Here is an 18,237-nt window from a genome sequence, read left to right as displayed (position 1 = left end):
GTACTTTTTTGAGGAAGTTACTTTATTCCTAAATAGCTTCATTTCCTATCCCTCCATGTGAATGGAAACCTTTTTTGTAAGGTCTGTCCTTGAGATATTAATAATCAAAATCTCTGACTTTGAGGGGTTTATTTTCAGATTTGCTAACTCTCCTTAGTATTTTAAGAATTTCATTAAAATAGGTAAAGTTAACCTAGGGTTCACAATATAAAACAGCATATCATCTGCGTACGGTTTTACCTTATGTTCCACATCGCCTATCTTAATTCCTATTACATCTACACTCTTTATTAGCATTGCTAATAGTGGTTCCAGGGATATTACAAATAACAAAGGGGAGAGTGGACATCCCTGTCTTGTACAGGTATACATTTTAAAAAACCGTGAAAGGGACCCGTTAACCTTTACAGCTGCTGATGGGCCATTATAAAGCTCTTTTATCCACTTTAACATTGTGGGCCCTAATCCTAAAGCCTCTAATGTTTCTATCATAAATCCCCAGTCTACCCTGTCAAAAGATTTTTCAGCATCAATCGACAGGATTATTGTTGGCAACTTCTCACTCCTTGATTTTTGTAGAAGGAGCAGTGATATCACCATTGTCCCTCCCTTCTCTGCCAGGAATGAATCCCACTTGATCCAAGTGTATCCACTCTGGCATCAGTTCTTTCATCCTAGTTGCTAGTACTGTAGCGTATAGTTTTGTGTCTATGTTTAATAGCGATATAGGTTTGTAACACGCTGTGAGCTATCCTTCCCTTCTTTAAGTATAATTGTTATATATGCTTGCAGCGATTATTCTCTCATTTACAACCCATCTCCTAAAGCATTCATACATGTGCATATTTTAGGGACCAAAAATTTCTTATAGTAACCCACAGTATATCCATCAGGACATGGACTCATTCCTACAGCCATACTCTTCAATGCCAAAATGATTTCCACCTGGGAGATAGCTCTTTCTAGGGTTATTAACTTTGCTTCTGATATTCTTGGCAAACCAGCCTCTTTTAAATATATCTGCCTTTTTTCCTTCTTTTCATCCTCTGTTTCTTTCTGGTTCTTATAATTTACATCATACAATCTCTGTAATATTTTTGAAACTTATTAGCGATATCAGAGATGGAATGTACCATTTCTCCTTTTTCATCTTTAATTCTTTTCTATAAAATTCTTTGATTTCTTTTCCCTTAATTTTTTCATTAAATATTTTCCTGGTCTATTCCCCCACTGATATCTTTCTTTTGAGACCCTATTGAAAATTCTCCTCATTTCCTGCTCCATAAGATTTTTTAACTCTTCAGATTCTAGCAACTGATACCTCCTCAGTCTCGATAGATACAAAAAATTGCTCTATTTCCTTCCTTAACCTTTTCTATAGTTCAGGATCTTGTATAAGTATCTCATTTAATCTTCACATAGTTATTTTATTCTGCTCCTCTCCTACCCATAGTCTCATTGTGATAGGTGCATGATCAGATATAGACATAACTTTTATGTTAAATTTAACCAACGACTCCAATTGTTTATGCTCGGTCATTTTATAATCCTGTCATGAATACGATCTAAGCGCTGGAGAGAAGAAGATATAATCTCTTTCTCTTGGGTGTTTAACTCTCCATGTGTCAATCAATTGACATTGATATAACATCTTTTTCACTGATTTTAATTTTTTACCACCCTTTCTCTGCATACACTATGATTTATCCACCATGGATCCAGACAGAAATTACAATCTCCTGCCACAATCAGATTACCCCTTTTGAAATCTGTGAGTTTTCTTAACACACCCTCAAGGAATACTACTGGGTTTGTGTTCGGACAATAAATGTTAACGTACATTCAAGTCCTTGAATGTTTCCTCTCAGAAATAGAAACCAACCTTCTGAGTCAACCAGTCTCTCCTCCAAAATGAAACTTAAATTTTTTGAGATCCCAATTGCTACTCCTTTGGCCCTTTTTATTGGTGAGTCAGGATTGTACCAGGTTGGATAATGCCTCGAGTATAGCTTGACATTTGTATTATGGGATATATGTGTCTCTTGTAGAAACACTACATCTTTAGAATATTGGTGAATTTCCCTAAGTGTCTTATGTCTTTTGGTCGGAGAGTTTAATCCTTTCACGTTATAAGTTATGAAATTGATCAAACTCATTTCTAATACTATTTTCTTCTCTATATTTCCATTCAGATATAGAAATATAGACGATTTAGAACATGGACATTTTCCCAACCCCATATAACCCGCCCCTACCCTCCAACTTCCCACGTTCCCCCACTCTTCCCACTCTTTCCACTCTCCCTTCCTCTTTCTCATATTACTCTTAAAAACCCATGGCCTAAATCTTGCCCTGGAATCTGTCATGGTTTATTCCCACTAACAATTCCTGAGACTCAAAACACACATGCCTGCTCCGACCCCTTGCTCGCAACTTTGGAGTTCTAGAGTTTGGTTGCTGACTTCCCTCCATTTCCTACTGATCTTCCTCAGGGTTCCTTCCTACCTATCTAACCCTCCTATTTTATCAATCAATATGACTGTCTGAGGTCCTCCATTTCTTTACCCCACATCCACTGAAGACCACTTACAGAAATGGAGGACAACTGGTTGTATAATGTGTTGGCATAGAGGGAGGAACAGGGGGCAAAGGAGTCATGAATAACGGAGAGGGAGGAGAAGAAAGAAAAAAAAGAACTCAAGGCAAAGGAGAGGCTGGGGGTTTTCCCCCTCTCACTTCCCCTTCCTCTCTCCCTTCCCGACCCTCTCCCCAACCCCACCCCATGCCAATTTACATTCTCTTTTTAGATACCAACCGCCAAGTTTCTTTTCCCAACCCTGCACTCTCTTTAGACCCCTCTGACCACCCAGTGATGACCATTTTCTGTCAATCTAATTTTTCACAGAAGTCACCTAATTCTTCTGGGAATCTCAGCCTTGCCGATTTCTCATCTTTCCTCCCAATTAAACATGCAGGAAATCCCCAGTTGTAGCGAACATTTTTCTCCCTCATCTGTTCCAACAACGGTTTCAAGGATCTTCTTCTGGCTAATGTCTCAGATGCAATATCAGCGAAAATGTTCAGCTTTGTTTCTCCATATTTTATTTCAGGGGTCCCGTGCAATATTTAATGATGGAATTGAACTATCACATCTCTGGGGGTTGCTGACCTCTGGACCTATGTACTCTATCAATTTTCAAGTGTTCTGTTGTTGGTCTGCCTATCATTGGATTGAACACTCTCTTTATTTTATCCCATAAATCATCTCCTTGAGATTCTTCTGGTAGGCCCAAATCCTTAGATTATTTCTTCTATCTCTGTTATCTTGATTAGAGATGAGCGAATTTCTCAAAAATTCGATTCGGCTGATTCGGCGAATTCCAGTGTGAAATTCGATTCGATGCGAATTTCTTCGCTACGAAGATGACTTATAAAAAGGGTTTCTAGGCTTCAGAGAGCCTTTAAATTAGTGCAGAACACTGTACCTTTAATTTAAATGCCCTTGGAGATGAGGAAAGAGAAGGAGAAGGAGAAGGAGAAGGATGAGAAGAAGGAGAAGGAGAAGGATGAGAAGAAGGAGAAGGAGAAGGATGAGAAGAAGGAGAAGGAGAAGGATGAGAAGAAGGAGAAGGAGAAGGATGAGGAGAAGGAGAAGGATGAGAAGAAGGAGAAGGATGAGAAGAAGGAGAAGGAGAAGGATGAGAAGAAGGAGAAGGATGAGAAGAAGGAGAAGGATGAGAAGATGGAGAAGGAGAAGGATGAGAAGAAGGAGAAGGAGAAGGATGAGAAGAAGGAGAAGGAGAAGGATGAGAAGATGGAGAAGGAGAAGGATGAGAAGAAGGAGAAGGAGAAGGATGAGAAGAAGGAGAAGGAGAAGGATGAGAAGAAGGAGAAGGAGAAGGATGAGAAGAAGGAGAAGGATGAGAAGAAGGAGAAGGAGAAGGATGAGAAGAAGGAGAAGGAGAAGGATGAGAAGAAGGAGAAGGAGAAGGATGAGAAGAAGGAGAAGGATGAGAAGAAGGAGAAGGAGAAGGATGAGAAGAAGGAGAAGGATGAGAAGAAGAAGGAGAAGGATGAGAAGAAGGATGAGAAGAAGGATGAGAAGAAGGATGAGAAGAAGGAGAAGGATGAGAAGAAGGACAGTTCTGTGACAGTTTCTGTCTATTTCTGACAGTTCTGGGACATTCACTCCATACAGCTGTTTCAACCGCTGTATGGAGGGAATGTCATGGAACTGTCAGAGTCCCAGAACTGTCATTAATAGTCTATTTCTGACAGTTCCATGACATTCCCTCCATACAGCGGTTGAAACAGCTGTATGGAGTGATTGTCCCAGAACTGTCAGAAATAGTCTATTTCTGACAGTTCTGGGACATTCACTCCATACAGCTGTTTCAACCGCTGTATGGAGGGAATGTCATGGAACTGTCAGAGTCCCAGAACTGTCATTAATAGTCTATTTCTGACAGTTCCATGACATTCCCTCCATACAGCGGTTGAAACAGCTGTATGGAGTGAATGTCCCAGAACTGTCAGAAATAGACTATTTATGACAGTTCTGGGACATTCACTCCATACAGCGGTTGAAACATTGTATCTATTTTTTTCCATAAATGACATTCTGCAGATACACTTAGAGGAGCGCTGCAGATACACTTTTTGCCGGCTTGGAATTATTCTTATTTTCATCCTACTTCTTCTTTTTCTTCTTATGAGGATGAGGATGAAGAAGAAGAAGTAGGATGAAAATAAGATTAATTCCAAGCCGGCAAAAAGTGTATCTGCAGCGCTCCTCTAAGTGTATTTGCAGAATGTCATTTATGGAAAAAAATAGATACAATGTTTCAACCGCTGTATGGAAGGACAGTCCCAGAACTGTCAGAAATAGTCTATTTCTGACAGTTCTGGGACATTCACTCCATACAGCTGTTTCAACCGCTGTATGGAGGGAATGTCATAGAACTGTCAGAAATAGACTATTAATGACAGTTCTGGGACTGTCCTTCCATACAGCGGTTGAAACATTGTATGTATTTGTTTCCATAAATGGATCCATTTATGGAAACAAATACATACAATGTTTCAACCGCTGTATGGAAGGACAGTCCCAGAACTGTCATTAATAGTCTATTTCTGACAGTTCCATGACATTCCCTCCATACAGCGGTTGAAACAGCTGTATGGAGTGAATGTCCCAGAACTGTCAGAAATAGACTATTTCTGACAGTTCTGGGACAATCACTCCATACAGCTGTTTCAACCGCTGTATGGAGGGAATGTCATGGAACTGTCAGAAATAGACTATTAATGACAGTTCTGGGACTGTCCTTCCATACAGCGGTTGAAACATTGTATGTATTTGTTTCCATAAATGGATCCATTTATGGAAACAAATACATACAATGTTTCAACCGCTGTATGGAAGGACAGTCCCAGAACTGTCATAAATAGTCTATTTCTGACAGTTCTGGGACATTCACTCCATACAGCTGTTTCAACCGCTGTATGGAGGGAATGTCATAGAACTGTCAGAAATAGACTATTAATGACAGTTCTGGGACTGTCCTTCCATACAGCGGTTGAAACATTGTATCTATTTGTTTCCATAAATGGATCCATTTATGGAAACAAATAGATACAATGTTTCAACCGCTGTATGGAAGGACAGTCCCAGAACTGTCATTAATAGTCTATTTCTGACAGTTCTATGACATTCCCTCCATACAGCGGTTGAAACAGCTGTATAGAGTGAATGTCCCAGAACTGTCAGAAATAGACTATTTATGACAGTTCTGGGACTGTCCTTCCATACAGCGGTTGAAACATTGTATCTATTTTTTTCCATAAATGACATTCTGCAAATACACTTAGAGGAGCGCTGCAGATACACTTTTTGCCGGCTTGGAATTAATCTTATTTTCATCCTACTTCTTCTTCTTCATCCTCATCCTCATAAGAAGAAAAAGAAGAAGTAGGATGAAAATAAGAATAATTCCAAGCCGGCAAAAAGTGTATCTGCAGCGCTCCTCTAAGTGTATCTGCAGAATGTCATTTATGGAAAAAAATAGATACAATGTTTCAACCGCTGTATGGAGTGAATGTCCCAGAACTGTCAGAAATAGTCTATTTCTGACAGTTCTGGGACATTCACTCCATACAGTTGTTTCAACCGCTGTATGGAGGGAATGTCATAGAACTGTCAGAAATAGACTATTAATGACAGTTCTGGGACTGTCCTTCCATACAGCGGTTGAAACATTGTATCTATTTGTTTCCATAAATGGATCCATTTATGGAAACAAATAGATACAATGTTTCAACCGCTGTATGGAAGGACAGTCCCAGAACTGTCATTAATAGTCTATTTCTGACAGTTCTATGACATTCCCTCCATACAGCGGTTGAAACTGCTGTATGGAGTGAATGTCCCAGAACTGTCAGAAATAGACTATTTCTGACAGTTCTGGGACATTCCCTCCATACAGCGGTTTCCGGCAAAAAGTGTATGTGCAGAGTTCCTCTATTCTGCAGATACACTTAGAGGAGCTCTGCAGATACACTTAGAGGAGCTCTGCACATACACTTTTTGCCGGCTTGGAATTATTCTTATTTTCATCCTACTTCTTCTTCTTCTTCTTCTTCTTCTTCATCCTCATCCTCATCCTCTTCTTCTTCTTCTGAGGATGAGGATGAGGATGAAGAAGAAGAAGAAGAAGAAGAAGTAGGATGAAAATAAGATTAATTCCAAGCCGGCAAAAAGTGTATGTGCAGAGCTCCTCTAAGTGTATCTGCAGAATAGAGGAACTCTGCACATACACTTTTTGCCGGCTTGCAATTATTCTTATTTTCATCCTACTTCTTCTTCTTCTTCTTCTTCTTCTTCTTCATCCTCTTCTTCTTCTTCTGAGGATGAGGATAAAGAAGAAGAAGAAGAAGAAGAAGAAGTAGGATGAAAATAAGATTAATTCCAAACAGGCAAAAAGTGTATGTGCAGAGCTCCTCTAAGTGTATCTGCAGAATAGAGGAACTCTGCACATACACTTTTTGCCGGCTTGGAATTATTCTTATTTTCATCCTACTGCTTCTTCTTCTTCTTCATCCTCATCCTCATCCTCAGAAGAAGAGGATGAGGATGAGGATGAAGAAGAAGAAGAAGAAGAAGAAGTAGGATGAAAAGAAGAATAATTCCAAGCCGGCAAAAAGTGTATGTGCAGAGTTCCTCTATTTCTGACAGTTCTCTCACAGCTTCTTCACATGAACAGTGGTTGAAACATCTGTATCCTAAATATAAACTAATAGATACAATGTTTCAACCGCTAAACATGTGTTCCTTCTGTCAGAGAACTGTCAGAAATAGCGGAGCTCACTGCAGGGACACTTTTGCCGGCTGATCGGGAAATGTTCGATTCGCGCACCCGAAGTAGGCAAAATTTCGGTTTCGCCGCGAATCGAATATTTCCTGAAATTCGACTCGAATTCCGGTTCGCCTGGTTCGATTCGCTCATCTCTAATCTTGATCTTCCAATTTATATGAGAGCTTTCTCTGTTCTCTTCGCATCTCTTCCACCTGTGTTTCTGATTTAATGATCAATTGAGCATGTGTCTCCATTTCTCCTCTACTTCTTCAACTCTTGTTAACATTTGTCTGTTGTTCTGTGATTCTTTGTTCTATTACACTGTCCACATTTATAGATTCATTAATCTGGTTCTCTTCCCATGTCCCAAATGACAATCTAGATTGGTCTCTGTCATATTTTCTAATTCCTTAATGTTGTTTCTCCAGGATTTGGCTCTCTGAGATTTTCTCCTCTAGTGACATATATTTTCTTATTGTGCTAGTATTTGCATTTTATTGAGGTTTTTTTTATTCCCCCCTTTGACAGATCTACTCTTCATACAGTTTAGGCTTAGCCACTGGCATTTCTACTAATGCACAAGTATAATATTATCGTCCCCAAGAGAGCCCCCATTCCTCTTCTTCTAGTGTCCTTTATGGCCCCTCCTGTGTTGCTTTGGGAGCAAGAGTGATTTAACAGTTCCACCAAGCACTGAGATCACCCAACAATATACCCTTCCGACTACCCCAATGCTCAGATAAAACAGTTATTTACATCAGATACAGCAGAAACTTAAGTGTCTTGCTGTTATCCATGGCAACTCACCATCACCCTCCATGCCTGAAGTACGGGACCACTCCGTCCCTGTTCACTCTTCTGTCCTGGCCAGGACCTCAGATCCAGGTTTCGAGATATACCTATGGGGGATCTCTAGGTCTCAAATGTTTTGGGGTATTTCATGGTCTCCCAAAAATGGTGCATCAGCAAGGGGGGGTTCTCCTCAGCGTGCACTGCCCCATCCTCCTCCGCAGAGCCTTTCAGGATTCTGATCACTGTCATGTGTGCAGTCACATGGGTGCTCCCAGCATCCCTCTCTCCTCAGATGCCACCGCCGCCTCCTATTCCTGGTCCAATGGGGCCACGGGACTCCCCCAATCTCCACCAACCACCTTCAACCACCGGCCGCCAGGCACCGCTGAGGGCTCAACATCGGCTCACAGCACCTCGCCCCACCAATTGGGACCTCCCGTCACAGCCGTCCACCATGAAAGCCCTTAGTCCACGGGGACACAGCAGGCACACAACAATGCACAGGCCAGGTCATCAGGTAGGATCTAGACCAGTCTCATCTAGACCCAATAGCGGGCATCTGGAGCTCCTGCAACATGCAGCCTCACAGCCCCATGTTAAGGCCCCGCCCATAGAAGCAACTTATTATAGCAACAAGACACTGTAGGGGCTGAGAAAAGTCAAGACATGTTGTACTATATTGGAGCTTAATCGTGACTCCCAGGAGTCATGATTAATCACAGATATAGCACAAAACAAGTTTACTTTTTTTCTGTAATAAGTTGCTTTTATATTTCAGTAAAGATGGAGAATTTTGGAGTGCAGGTGTGTGGATTGTTTAGATAACACTTTTATTTTATTGTAGTTTCTGTTGTTCTCAATACATCATGCCAAATATAGATTTGTCTATGTTAAAAAAAGTTTTTCTTTCCCTGCCACTCTAATAAAATATACATATTTAATTGACATTTTAAATAAAATGATATTATTCAGATAGCACATTTTAGAGAATAATCTTTACAAAATGTAGTAACAGAATTAGGCTAACTTTCAATCATGTTTTTAATGCACTTTATTTTAACATGGTAAATACTTGTTTTTTTTTATTCTTATAGAAACATTTAAGAAACAACTAAAAGAACAGAAAGAAGGTAAATATCTAAATATATTATTTGTATTATCATTGATATTTAAATATAAACTATAATAAGCCAGGTTCAGTAAAATGAAACTGTGCAAAGCAATAGCCCTGTGTAAAATGTATGATCAATTTAAAGCATAATAGATGCAGTTTTTTAATTATAGCATTTTATTTGCTCCAGCTTATATGTTATAATAATAATAATTTGTATAGTATCTCAAAGTAAGCACAAAATAGAAACCTTTGAGCTGGAGATAATATATATTGAGAAAAAATGAATGCTTGCAAAGGTTAAATAACTTCTTCATGTGAAAAATGTCACCGTAATGTAGTGATGGAGTTTTTGCTTAGCTAGGTAAATGCTCACTTTGAAAAGTGATTGTTTATTTAGCTAAGTAAAGAAGATGAAGATGTGCTCAATACCCAATCATGAGTGAGGGAAAATAAACAATCAGGATATTTTGCACATAGTTGGATGACTGCAGTAAACACAACTTCACATTAGTAGCTAAGCACAGTGGACTTAAGTTAATTAAATTATCTTTTCCATTCATAAATCAATTCCAGTGTCTGTGAATTTTTTTTCAAAAAAGCATGCTATTAACAAACAAAAGCTTGAATAATGCAATTAGATATTCAGGATAGCGGTCATTTAAAGAAACAAAGAAATTAAAATCGTTAACAGTGGCTTTGTTTTTGTGTGTTAAAAAAATAGCTGTTTTTTATGTTCTGACCCAGGGTGAGAATTAGAAAAGATTAGCCTTTAATAACAACTCTGCCTAACTAATTGTGGTGCATAGCATAATCATGCGATGCATAAATATGAATACACAATCAAATTTATTAAAAATATATTTAAAAATATATATAAAAAATGCAGAATGTGAAACCACAACTCTAATGTTACAAATGTCTAAACTTCAGTTAGTGCCCACAGTTATATAGATTTCAGTATACAGTGCCACACTTCCTTTACAAACCCCAAAACACTTGAATGCAAACAATTATAATGAAAATATAGATATATATCCCCCTGAGGAAGCCACGTGACCCTGTGGTGCAACACGTAGGGGAGGGGCTTGATGATATCACAGCACTTGTGGTTTGCCAATACACTTACACTGCACATCAGGGAAATGGAGGCTACCTTTTATGCTTATGAAGGGCAATTATGGATCCATATGCGCATAATATCAGGTGCGATTGAGCACCTATACAATGTAAGTGGCCATTTTTTTGTTTATAATAAAGCAATGTGTTTAAAAGACAAAGCACTCTTGTGTTCCACTCATGCTTTTCTGATATGTGTGCTGAGTGGAGGAGAAGAGGTTAAAGAGACTGGTTACCATTGGAGGAAGATTCTATATACAAGATATACCCTCCATGTCCACTTCAAGGGAGGGCATTTTTTTTACCTAACTATATGTGAGGTCAAAAACTCCAGGTGAGGGCACATCTGGTGTTTGTGGTGGTGGATTAAATTTTGTGAAGATATAGAGCTATGGAGTTTTTCTGAAGTTGAAGAAGCAACACTATTAAGAGACTTTGCAACTAGAATTGTTCACTATTTTTCATTAGAATTGTTTGCATTCACATGTGCTTTGGGGTTTTTAAAGGAAGTGCAGCACTGTATGTTTATATATTTGGATTATGCACATTTTATAAGTATGTGTAAATGTAAGCTGCTCTCTGGGTTGTAGTTATTGAGTTATACCCACTGAATGAGGTAGTAGATTGCATTATTTTTGGCTGCTTGTGAGAATCAAGTGGCCATATTTGTATATACATTTAAGTATTTTATACTGGGACATCAATTGTTCATGAAACATGGCATTTGGAAATTTGTAGCACTGTTTTTGTGGTTTCACTTCCCACACTTTTAATATTTTTTAAGAAATTTTATTGTGTATCCATAATTATGTATTCTATGGCTGTTATGTTGATTTATGCACTTTATATAGATGCACAAAATTTTTATATTTATCTTAGTTAAGCATGGAGCAGACTGGTTTATTATCTGTTTACATTGGGGGGTGTTCCCACTTAGTGCTTGTAGCTTAGATAAAATTAGGTTTAAGGGAAGGGTAGAAAATGTATATAATTATTTCATAATTTAACTTTGTAAACAGAGCAATGTATTACTGTGATTATAATAAAGACCTTTTTTTAAAGAAATATTCAAGGAAAAATTAACAAAACCTAAAGTCAGCCATAGACAGATCCTCATTTGGCCAGTTCAGCAGGAACTATCCAAAAATGTGATCCATTTGTGGGCAGGCTGGTTGTACTGATCACTGCAAATCACCTCTTGCTTTCAGAATACAATATTGCAGCAGAAGGGAAATCAGGCAATTTTTTTTTCCTTTAACCCATGGTTGAAGTAAAGAAAAAGGCTAAATCTAAGGCCAGCCTCAAAAAGGTAACATTAAAATCAATTGTATATGAATATCAAACCCTAACTGATTAGATTACTAAGGAACGTAATGTTCATTTCAAAAGAAAGTGAATATTTTATGGTGGGAATGACCCAAAGTGAAGAAATGATATAGACCAAGCAGTCCATGTGATCCTTGGAAGAAGCCTACAAAATAACTGAAAGTACTCACATATAAAAAAAATTGCAGCAATAGACAATTTAAACAAGGAGCTCACATTTTTATTGCAGCTAAGAGGACAATTATGAAAGCATGGAAATCCCCATATTAACAACAGAGTTACACTAACCAAGTTTTTTCCAAAACTTCTAGCAATACAGGACCACGAAATTGAGAAATTGAAATAAACGTGTTTGGATAATGTCTTGCCAACAAATTTTTACCCAAGTTCACTTACAATATAGGCAGTACAGATCCCCAAGGGCTGCACAGTTCACCAACTTGGTACTCTCTGATATAACCCTACATTGTACACATAGCCAACTTATTGTATAATAAGTCTCAAAGGTTGATGCATTAAATTTTAAAACTTGTGGCCCAATGAATAATAAGTACCACTGGGACACTGAAAGGTATGTTCACTGGTTTGTCCGTGAACCTAAGACTTCTATGACATGCAATACCATATCCCATGCTTACCATGCAAGACTGCTTAGGCAAGCTAGTAAGCTTTTATTGTCTGTTTTTATGTCAATTTATCTGCAAATTTCTGAAAGTTGTAAAATTCTTCATTAAAAGCCTATTGAAAGGAAATGAATACTGATTAGGGCTTTTTAAATTATCCACAACTTTGCTGTTATCCATGGTAAAGTAACTTTTCAATTATTGGTTTAATCATACAGTGTTTCATTCACTGTCAGTGTGTGCAAAATGTATTTAAGGCACCTTTTTTTTTTTAAATGTGTTGGGAGTCCTGTTAGCACTAAGTTATGTTATTTACCACTAAACCCCATCCCTTTGCTATGCCTGATCTGCCTCTGGAGCAATAGGATGCACCACCAATTCAAACACGGAAAAAGGCATATACATTGTCTTTCCTCTACACAGAAGAAAGGAACAACAGGTAAATAATATGTGCAAATGAGCTGATGGCGCTGTCCAAACCTGGGTTCAGATCAAACATTGGTGGTTTGGGTATTCGGACAAATGCCTGAACTTTACCCTGCTCAGCCCTTTTGGTATTTCTACCACTTTTTTTTTGTATGACAGCTTGTTTCAGGATGTGCTACAGCAATAATTAAGTAAAAAAAAAAAAGATACAGTTTAAATTGTCAACAAATCACATTCAAACAATGTCAATGTCCAATGTCCATTCTTCTGGGGAGGGGTGGCACTCATATAAGAATGTGAGTGTGTAGGATGAATAGGAGTGTACAACAATTAATAATGACAAAACATTTTTCTTATGTAGCCACACTAGTCCTGAAACATACATAGAAGTGACACCTATGACCATACAAATGCACCTACCTGGAGTTTGCATGTTATCCCTGTGCCTGTGTGGGTTTCCTTTGGGCACTTGGGTAGGTTAATTGGTTCCTGTCTAAATTGTCATTAGTATGTGTATGTATAAATGTGAGTTACATATTTTAAGCTCCTTGAGGGCAGGGACAGTTGCAAATGTACAATATTCAGTATATGCAAAATGTTAAGAGCCCTTAAATTGAAGAGCTGGTGAGAGTAAAAGGCAGTTGTTGCTATGTGGAGACAGACCCCTATCACAAGACCTGGTTGTACCTATCAGAGACAGCATCCCTTATGTGGGGGGACTTCTTGACAAAAGGACTGGGAAAGTCGGGACAGCTGCGCAGGCCTGGGAGACCAAGAGAGGGTCTGGGAGGCCAAGAAACTTGAGGCACTAAAGAGTCCAAGGGGGATGAAGTCTCCGAGAGAGTGAGCAAATTCAGTGGAGGGCTGGAGAACCCTATTTAGAGGCCAGGAGTGGGTCAGAGCAGCGAAGTACAGCAACTAGCTGAGTGAGCCTTAAGAGCCAGGTGGCTTAGTATTTTTCATTATTTGTGTTTACTGAATAGAAACCCCTGTGTATACAACCCAATGGTGTTGAGATTTTTGCTCTGCCTTTCCTTTTACCTTTTTAATAAAAGAGGGCAACCAGGCCCTTAAACATAGTTTGGACTGAGGTGACCTCACTTCAAAAATACATCTACCATGAGAGCGAAACATCCCCCAGATCAATATGTACAGTATACTGTATATTTGGTCCCAAGAGGTTTATTTACTGGGGTAATTGCTACATAAATCCAGAGAATCATTGAAAGAGACTCTGTATAAGTCAGCAGCAGGCCAGTGTATGTAGAAGAAAACTGATACTTTACCAGCAGAACTTACAAACCATGTCATACCAACACTTAGCAGAAAATCTGCTCTTCAGTAAACAAAGACAAAAATCAGCCATTTGGCAGTTGACCATTACAGAGAGCAGTAAGTCAGATCTAAAATCAAAAAGCTCCTTTTTCAAAAGAATGGTAAATGGTAATGAATATCTCCTGATTTTGTTTTTATTTTTTTTTATTATCAAAAAATAAAAAAATATAAAATATAAAGCAATTTTTTTTGTTTGTTTAATTTAGCGGTATATTTTCTTGTTCTTACCATAACTACCACCAAATAGAAACCGAAAATAAATGCCTCTACTTCTGACAATTGCAGCGATAGCACATATGTGTATGTTATTTGTTGCTTGTACCTGTAGTGGGGCTTAGAGTTAAAGGGGTACCTTTTGCTTTTTTTCTCTAAAACACACTAACACTCACACCGATAATAATTTAGAAATTTTTTTTTAGCCTACTTAAAATACACTGACCCTGACCTTTGACACCAACATTTGAACCTAATCTTTCACTCTGACCTTAATTATTGAGCTTGACCCTAACCTTGACACTGACCTAGACCAAATCCTGATCTAGCAATTTTAATTTTGAATTAATGGAATATCAACAAATCTATCCTTGTACTGCAGTTGCTCAGGCCCTGCTTTCTTCACAGCAAAGAACTGCATAGTAGTGACATTACTGCATTTAGGAATATAAGCTACAGAGAGCAGTGTTTAAATGAGCTCACACTACAGATATACAGTTATAAGGCTCAAAGCACAAGAGTAATGCAGTACACTCACATACTAGGAAGAGAAACACTGTTTTTCAGGATGGACAAAAGGCAAATAGTAGATTTTTTTGATTTACTGCTTCATCAAAAATACAATTTCTATATATTTCCAATTAGATAACACATCTTCACCTTTGGAATATAGGTCAACTTTAAAACAGAGCCTTGCCATATGGAAAATGCCATAATATCATGCAGTTTGGGTTTGAGCCCTCTTCATGTTCCCAAGCAAAATACGCCTTTACTATGGATAATTCTACAATTATCAGCACAGTTTTGTTTCATAAGTGTTTGCAAGGCATATTGCATATGAAAACATACTGAAAGCATGAAAATAATTGCTGCATAAACAAATCAACATCATATTTTTTAGAAGCACCTGTTGAAAAGCCAGAAAAGAAGCCAGCAGAACCAAAGAAAGGTACTTAACAAATCATTTTGCTATATATGGGAAAGTGTTTGGAAACTTTTTTACACAATCATATAACTATTATTGAAGTATAACTGCTCATGTTCTCATAATTACTACTGCTGTTCCTGGCCCATTGGATTACTTTGTTTTAATATGCACCTGGACTTAAGTAAAAAAACAAAAAACAAAAAAAAAACAAAAAAAGGTTATGGAGAAAGTAGTTGTAGTTTGAATTGTTTGATTGTTTTAAGTAATTAAGGTTTAACTGCATCAATGGTGCAGTTACACATTCTCGCCCTCACTAACCCCTTTTATTCTTATACTCAGCTTTGTCCAATGCAATGATATATTACTGACTAGATCGCCCAGGTGCTTGTAACACGTTCATCCCTTTGCAGTTCACAGTATGAGTTTTCCAGCTAGGAAGAGATTTGACAAGGATTTTAGGTGATCTAGTGAGTGCTTTCTTGCTGGATAATGGACAAAAAAGTCTTAGTTTTTGTGGATGTTGTTAAACTGGGGAAGTTTAGAAGTATCAGATCTGCAAGTGAAAACAAACATTCCTCTGCACTAACTCTCTTTTAATGTTATCATGGTGATGTGCATATAGCCGTATTGGTATGTAGGTGATGGTTAACATTATATTTCCAAAATTCATCAAAAACATTTTAATTAGAAAATATAAGCATTAGCTGTCTTCCCGTTCTTCTTCCTTTGCAACAGGTACCCTTCAAAACAATAGTGTGCAATAATGTTCAGGATTAAGGATGCACAACAAAAAAACACAAATATTGTACATTAGGTTTAGAGATGAGCGAATCAAACTTGGCGAAGTGGAATTTGTTTCGAATATTAGGAAAAATTCGATTCGCACCGAATCCGAATTTTAGCAAACTTTGGATGCACGAATCGAATTTTTCCCGATCAGCCGTCAAAAAGTGTCCCTGCAGAGAGCTCCGCTATTTCTGACAGTTCTCTGACAGTTCCTTCACATTTACAGCGGTTGAAACATTGTATCTATTTGTTTCCATTTAGGATACAGATGTTTTTATTCGGAAACAAATAGATACAATGTTTCAACCGCTGTAAATGTGAAGGAACTGTCAGAGAACTGTCAGAAATAGCGGAGCTCTCTGCAGATACACTTTTTGCTGTACTGGAATTCTTCTTCTTTTCATTCTTCTTCTTCTTTTCATTCTTCTTCTTCTTCTTCTTTTCATTCTTCTTCTTCTTTTCATTCTTCTTCTTCTTCTTTTCATTCTTCTTCTTTTCATTCTTCTTCTTCTTTTCATTCTTCTTTTCATTCTTCTTCTTCTTTTCATTCTTCTTTTCATTCTTCTTCTTCTTCTTTTCATTCTTCTTTTCATTCTTCTTCTTCTTCTTTTCATTCTTCTTCTTCTTCTTTTCATTCTTCTTTTCATTCTTCTTTTCATTCTTCTTCTTCTTCTTTTCATTCTTCTTCTTCTTCTTTTCATTCTTCTTTTCATTCTTCTTCTTCTTTTCATTCTTCTTTTCATTCTTCTTTTCATTCTTCTTTTCATTCTTCTTCTCATTCTTCTTCTCATTCTCATCTTCTTCTTTTCATTCTTCTTCTTCTTCTTTTCATTCTTCTTCTTCTTTTCATTCTTCTTTTCATTCTTCTCATTCTTCTTTTCATTCTTCTTTTCATTCATCTTCTCATTCTTCTTTTCATTCTTCTTCTTCTTCTTTTCATTCTTCTTCTTTTCATTCTTCTTTTCATTCTTCTTCTTCTTCTTCTTTTCATTCTTCTTTTCATTCTTCTTCTTCTTCTTTTCATTCTTCTTCTTCTTCTTTTCATTCTTCTTTTCATTCTTCTCATTCTTCTTTTCATTCTTCTTCTCATTCTTCTTCTCATTCTTCTTTTCATTCTTCTTCTCATTCTTCTTTTCATTCTTCTTCTTCTTCTTCTTTTCATTCTTCTCCTCTCTTCTTTTCATTCTTCTTTTCATTCTTCTTCTTCTTTTCATTCTTCTTCTTCTTCTTTTCATTCTTCTTTTCATTCTTCTTCTTTTCATTCTTCTTTTCATTCTTCTTCTTCTTCTTTTCATTCTTCTTCTTCTTCTTTTCATTCTTCTCATTCTTCTTCTCATTCTTCTTTTCATTCTTCTTCTTCTTCTTTTCATTCTTCTTCTTCTTTTCATTCTTCTTCTTCTTCTTTTCATTCTTCTTCTTCTTTTCATTCTTCTTTTCATTCTTCTTCTTCTTCTTTTCATTCTTCTTCTTCTTCTTTTCATTCTTCTTTTCATTCTTCTCATTCTTCTTTTCATTCTTCTTTTCATTCTTCTTCTCATTCTTCTTTTCATTCTTCTTCTTTTCATTCTTCTTTTCATTCTTCTCATTCTTCTTTTCATTCTTCTTTTCATTCTTCTTCTCATTCTTCTTTTCATTCTTCTTCTCATTCTTCTTTTCATTCTTCTTCTTCTTCTTTTCATTCTTCTTCTTCTTCTTTTCATTCTTCTTTTCATTCTTCTTCTTCTTCTTCTTTTCATTCTTCTTCTTCTTCTTTTCATTCTTCTTTTCATTCTTCTCATTCTTCTTCTCATTCTTCTTTTCATTCTTCTTCTTCTTCTTTTCATTCTTCTTCTTCTTCTTTTCATTCTTCTTTTCATTCTTCTTCTTCTTCTTTTCATCATTCTTCTTCTTCTTTTCATTCTTCTTTTCATTCTACTTCTTTTCATTCTTCTCATCTTCTTTTCATTCTTCTTTTCATTCTTCTTCTCATTCTTCTTTTCATTCTTCTTCTTCTTCTTTTCATTCTTGTTTTCATTCTTCTCATTCTTCTTTTCATTCTTCTTTTCATTCTTCTTCTCATTCTTCTTTTCATTCTTCTTCTTCTTCTTTTCATTCTTCTTCTTCTTTTCATTCTTCTTTTCCTTCTTCTTCTTCTTCTTCTTCTTCTTCTTCTTCTTCTTCTTTTCATTCTTATTCTTCTTCTTTTCATTCTTCTTTTCATTCTTCTTCTTCTTCTTCTTTTCA

The 18,237-nt window shown here is 37.1% G+C and overlaps 1 protein-coding gene across 50 annotated transcripts in view; it reads left to right on the top strand.

The window, feature by feature from the left end:
• Positions 1–18,237, top strand: part of TRDN (triadin) — a 974,263-nt gene that overhangs the window by 855,241 nt on the left and 100,785 nt on the right. For all 50 annotated transcript variants that reach the window (XM_089686429.1, XM_089686384.1, XM_089686382.1 and 47 more), the window contains 2 exons: positions 9,242–9,277; positions 15,202–15,249. In XM_089686429.1, the coding sequence (XP_089542555.1) occupies positions 9,242–9,277; positions 15,202–15,249 (84 nt within the window). The remainder of the gene's footprint in view (positions 1–9,241; positions 9,278–15,201; positions 15,250–18,237) is intronic.

This window comes from Staurois parvus, unplaced genomic scaffold, assembly GCF_062004578.1.
Source record: "Staurois parvus isolate SC_StPar_1 unplaced genomic scaffold, SC_StPar_1.0 ptg000397l, whole genome shotgun sequence".
NCBI lineage: Eukaryota > Metazoa > Chordata > Amphibia > Anura > Ranidae > Staurois > Staurois parvus.
Note: the sequence above shows the minus strand (reverse complement) of the source record. Positions and strands in the feature narration are given on the sequence as shown.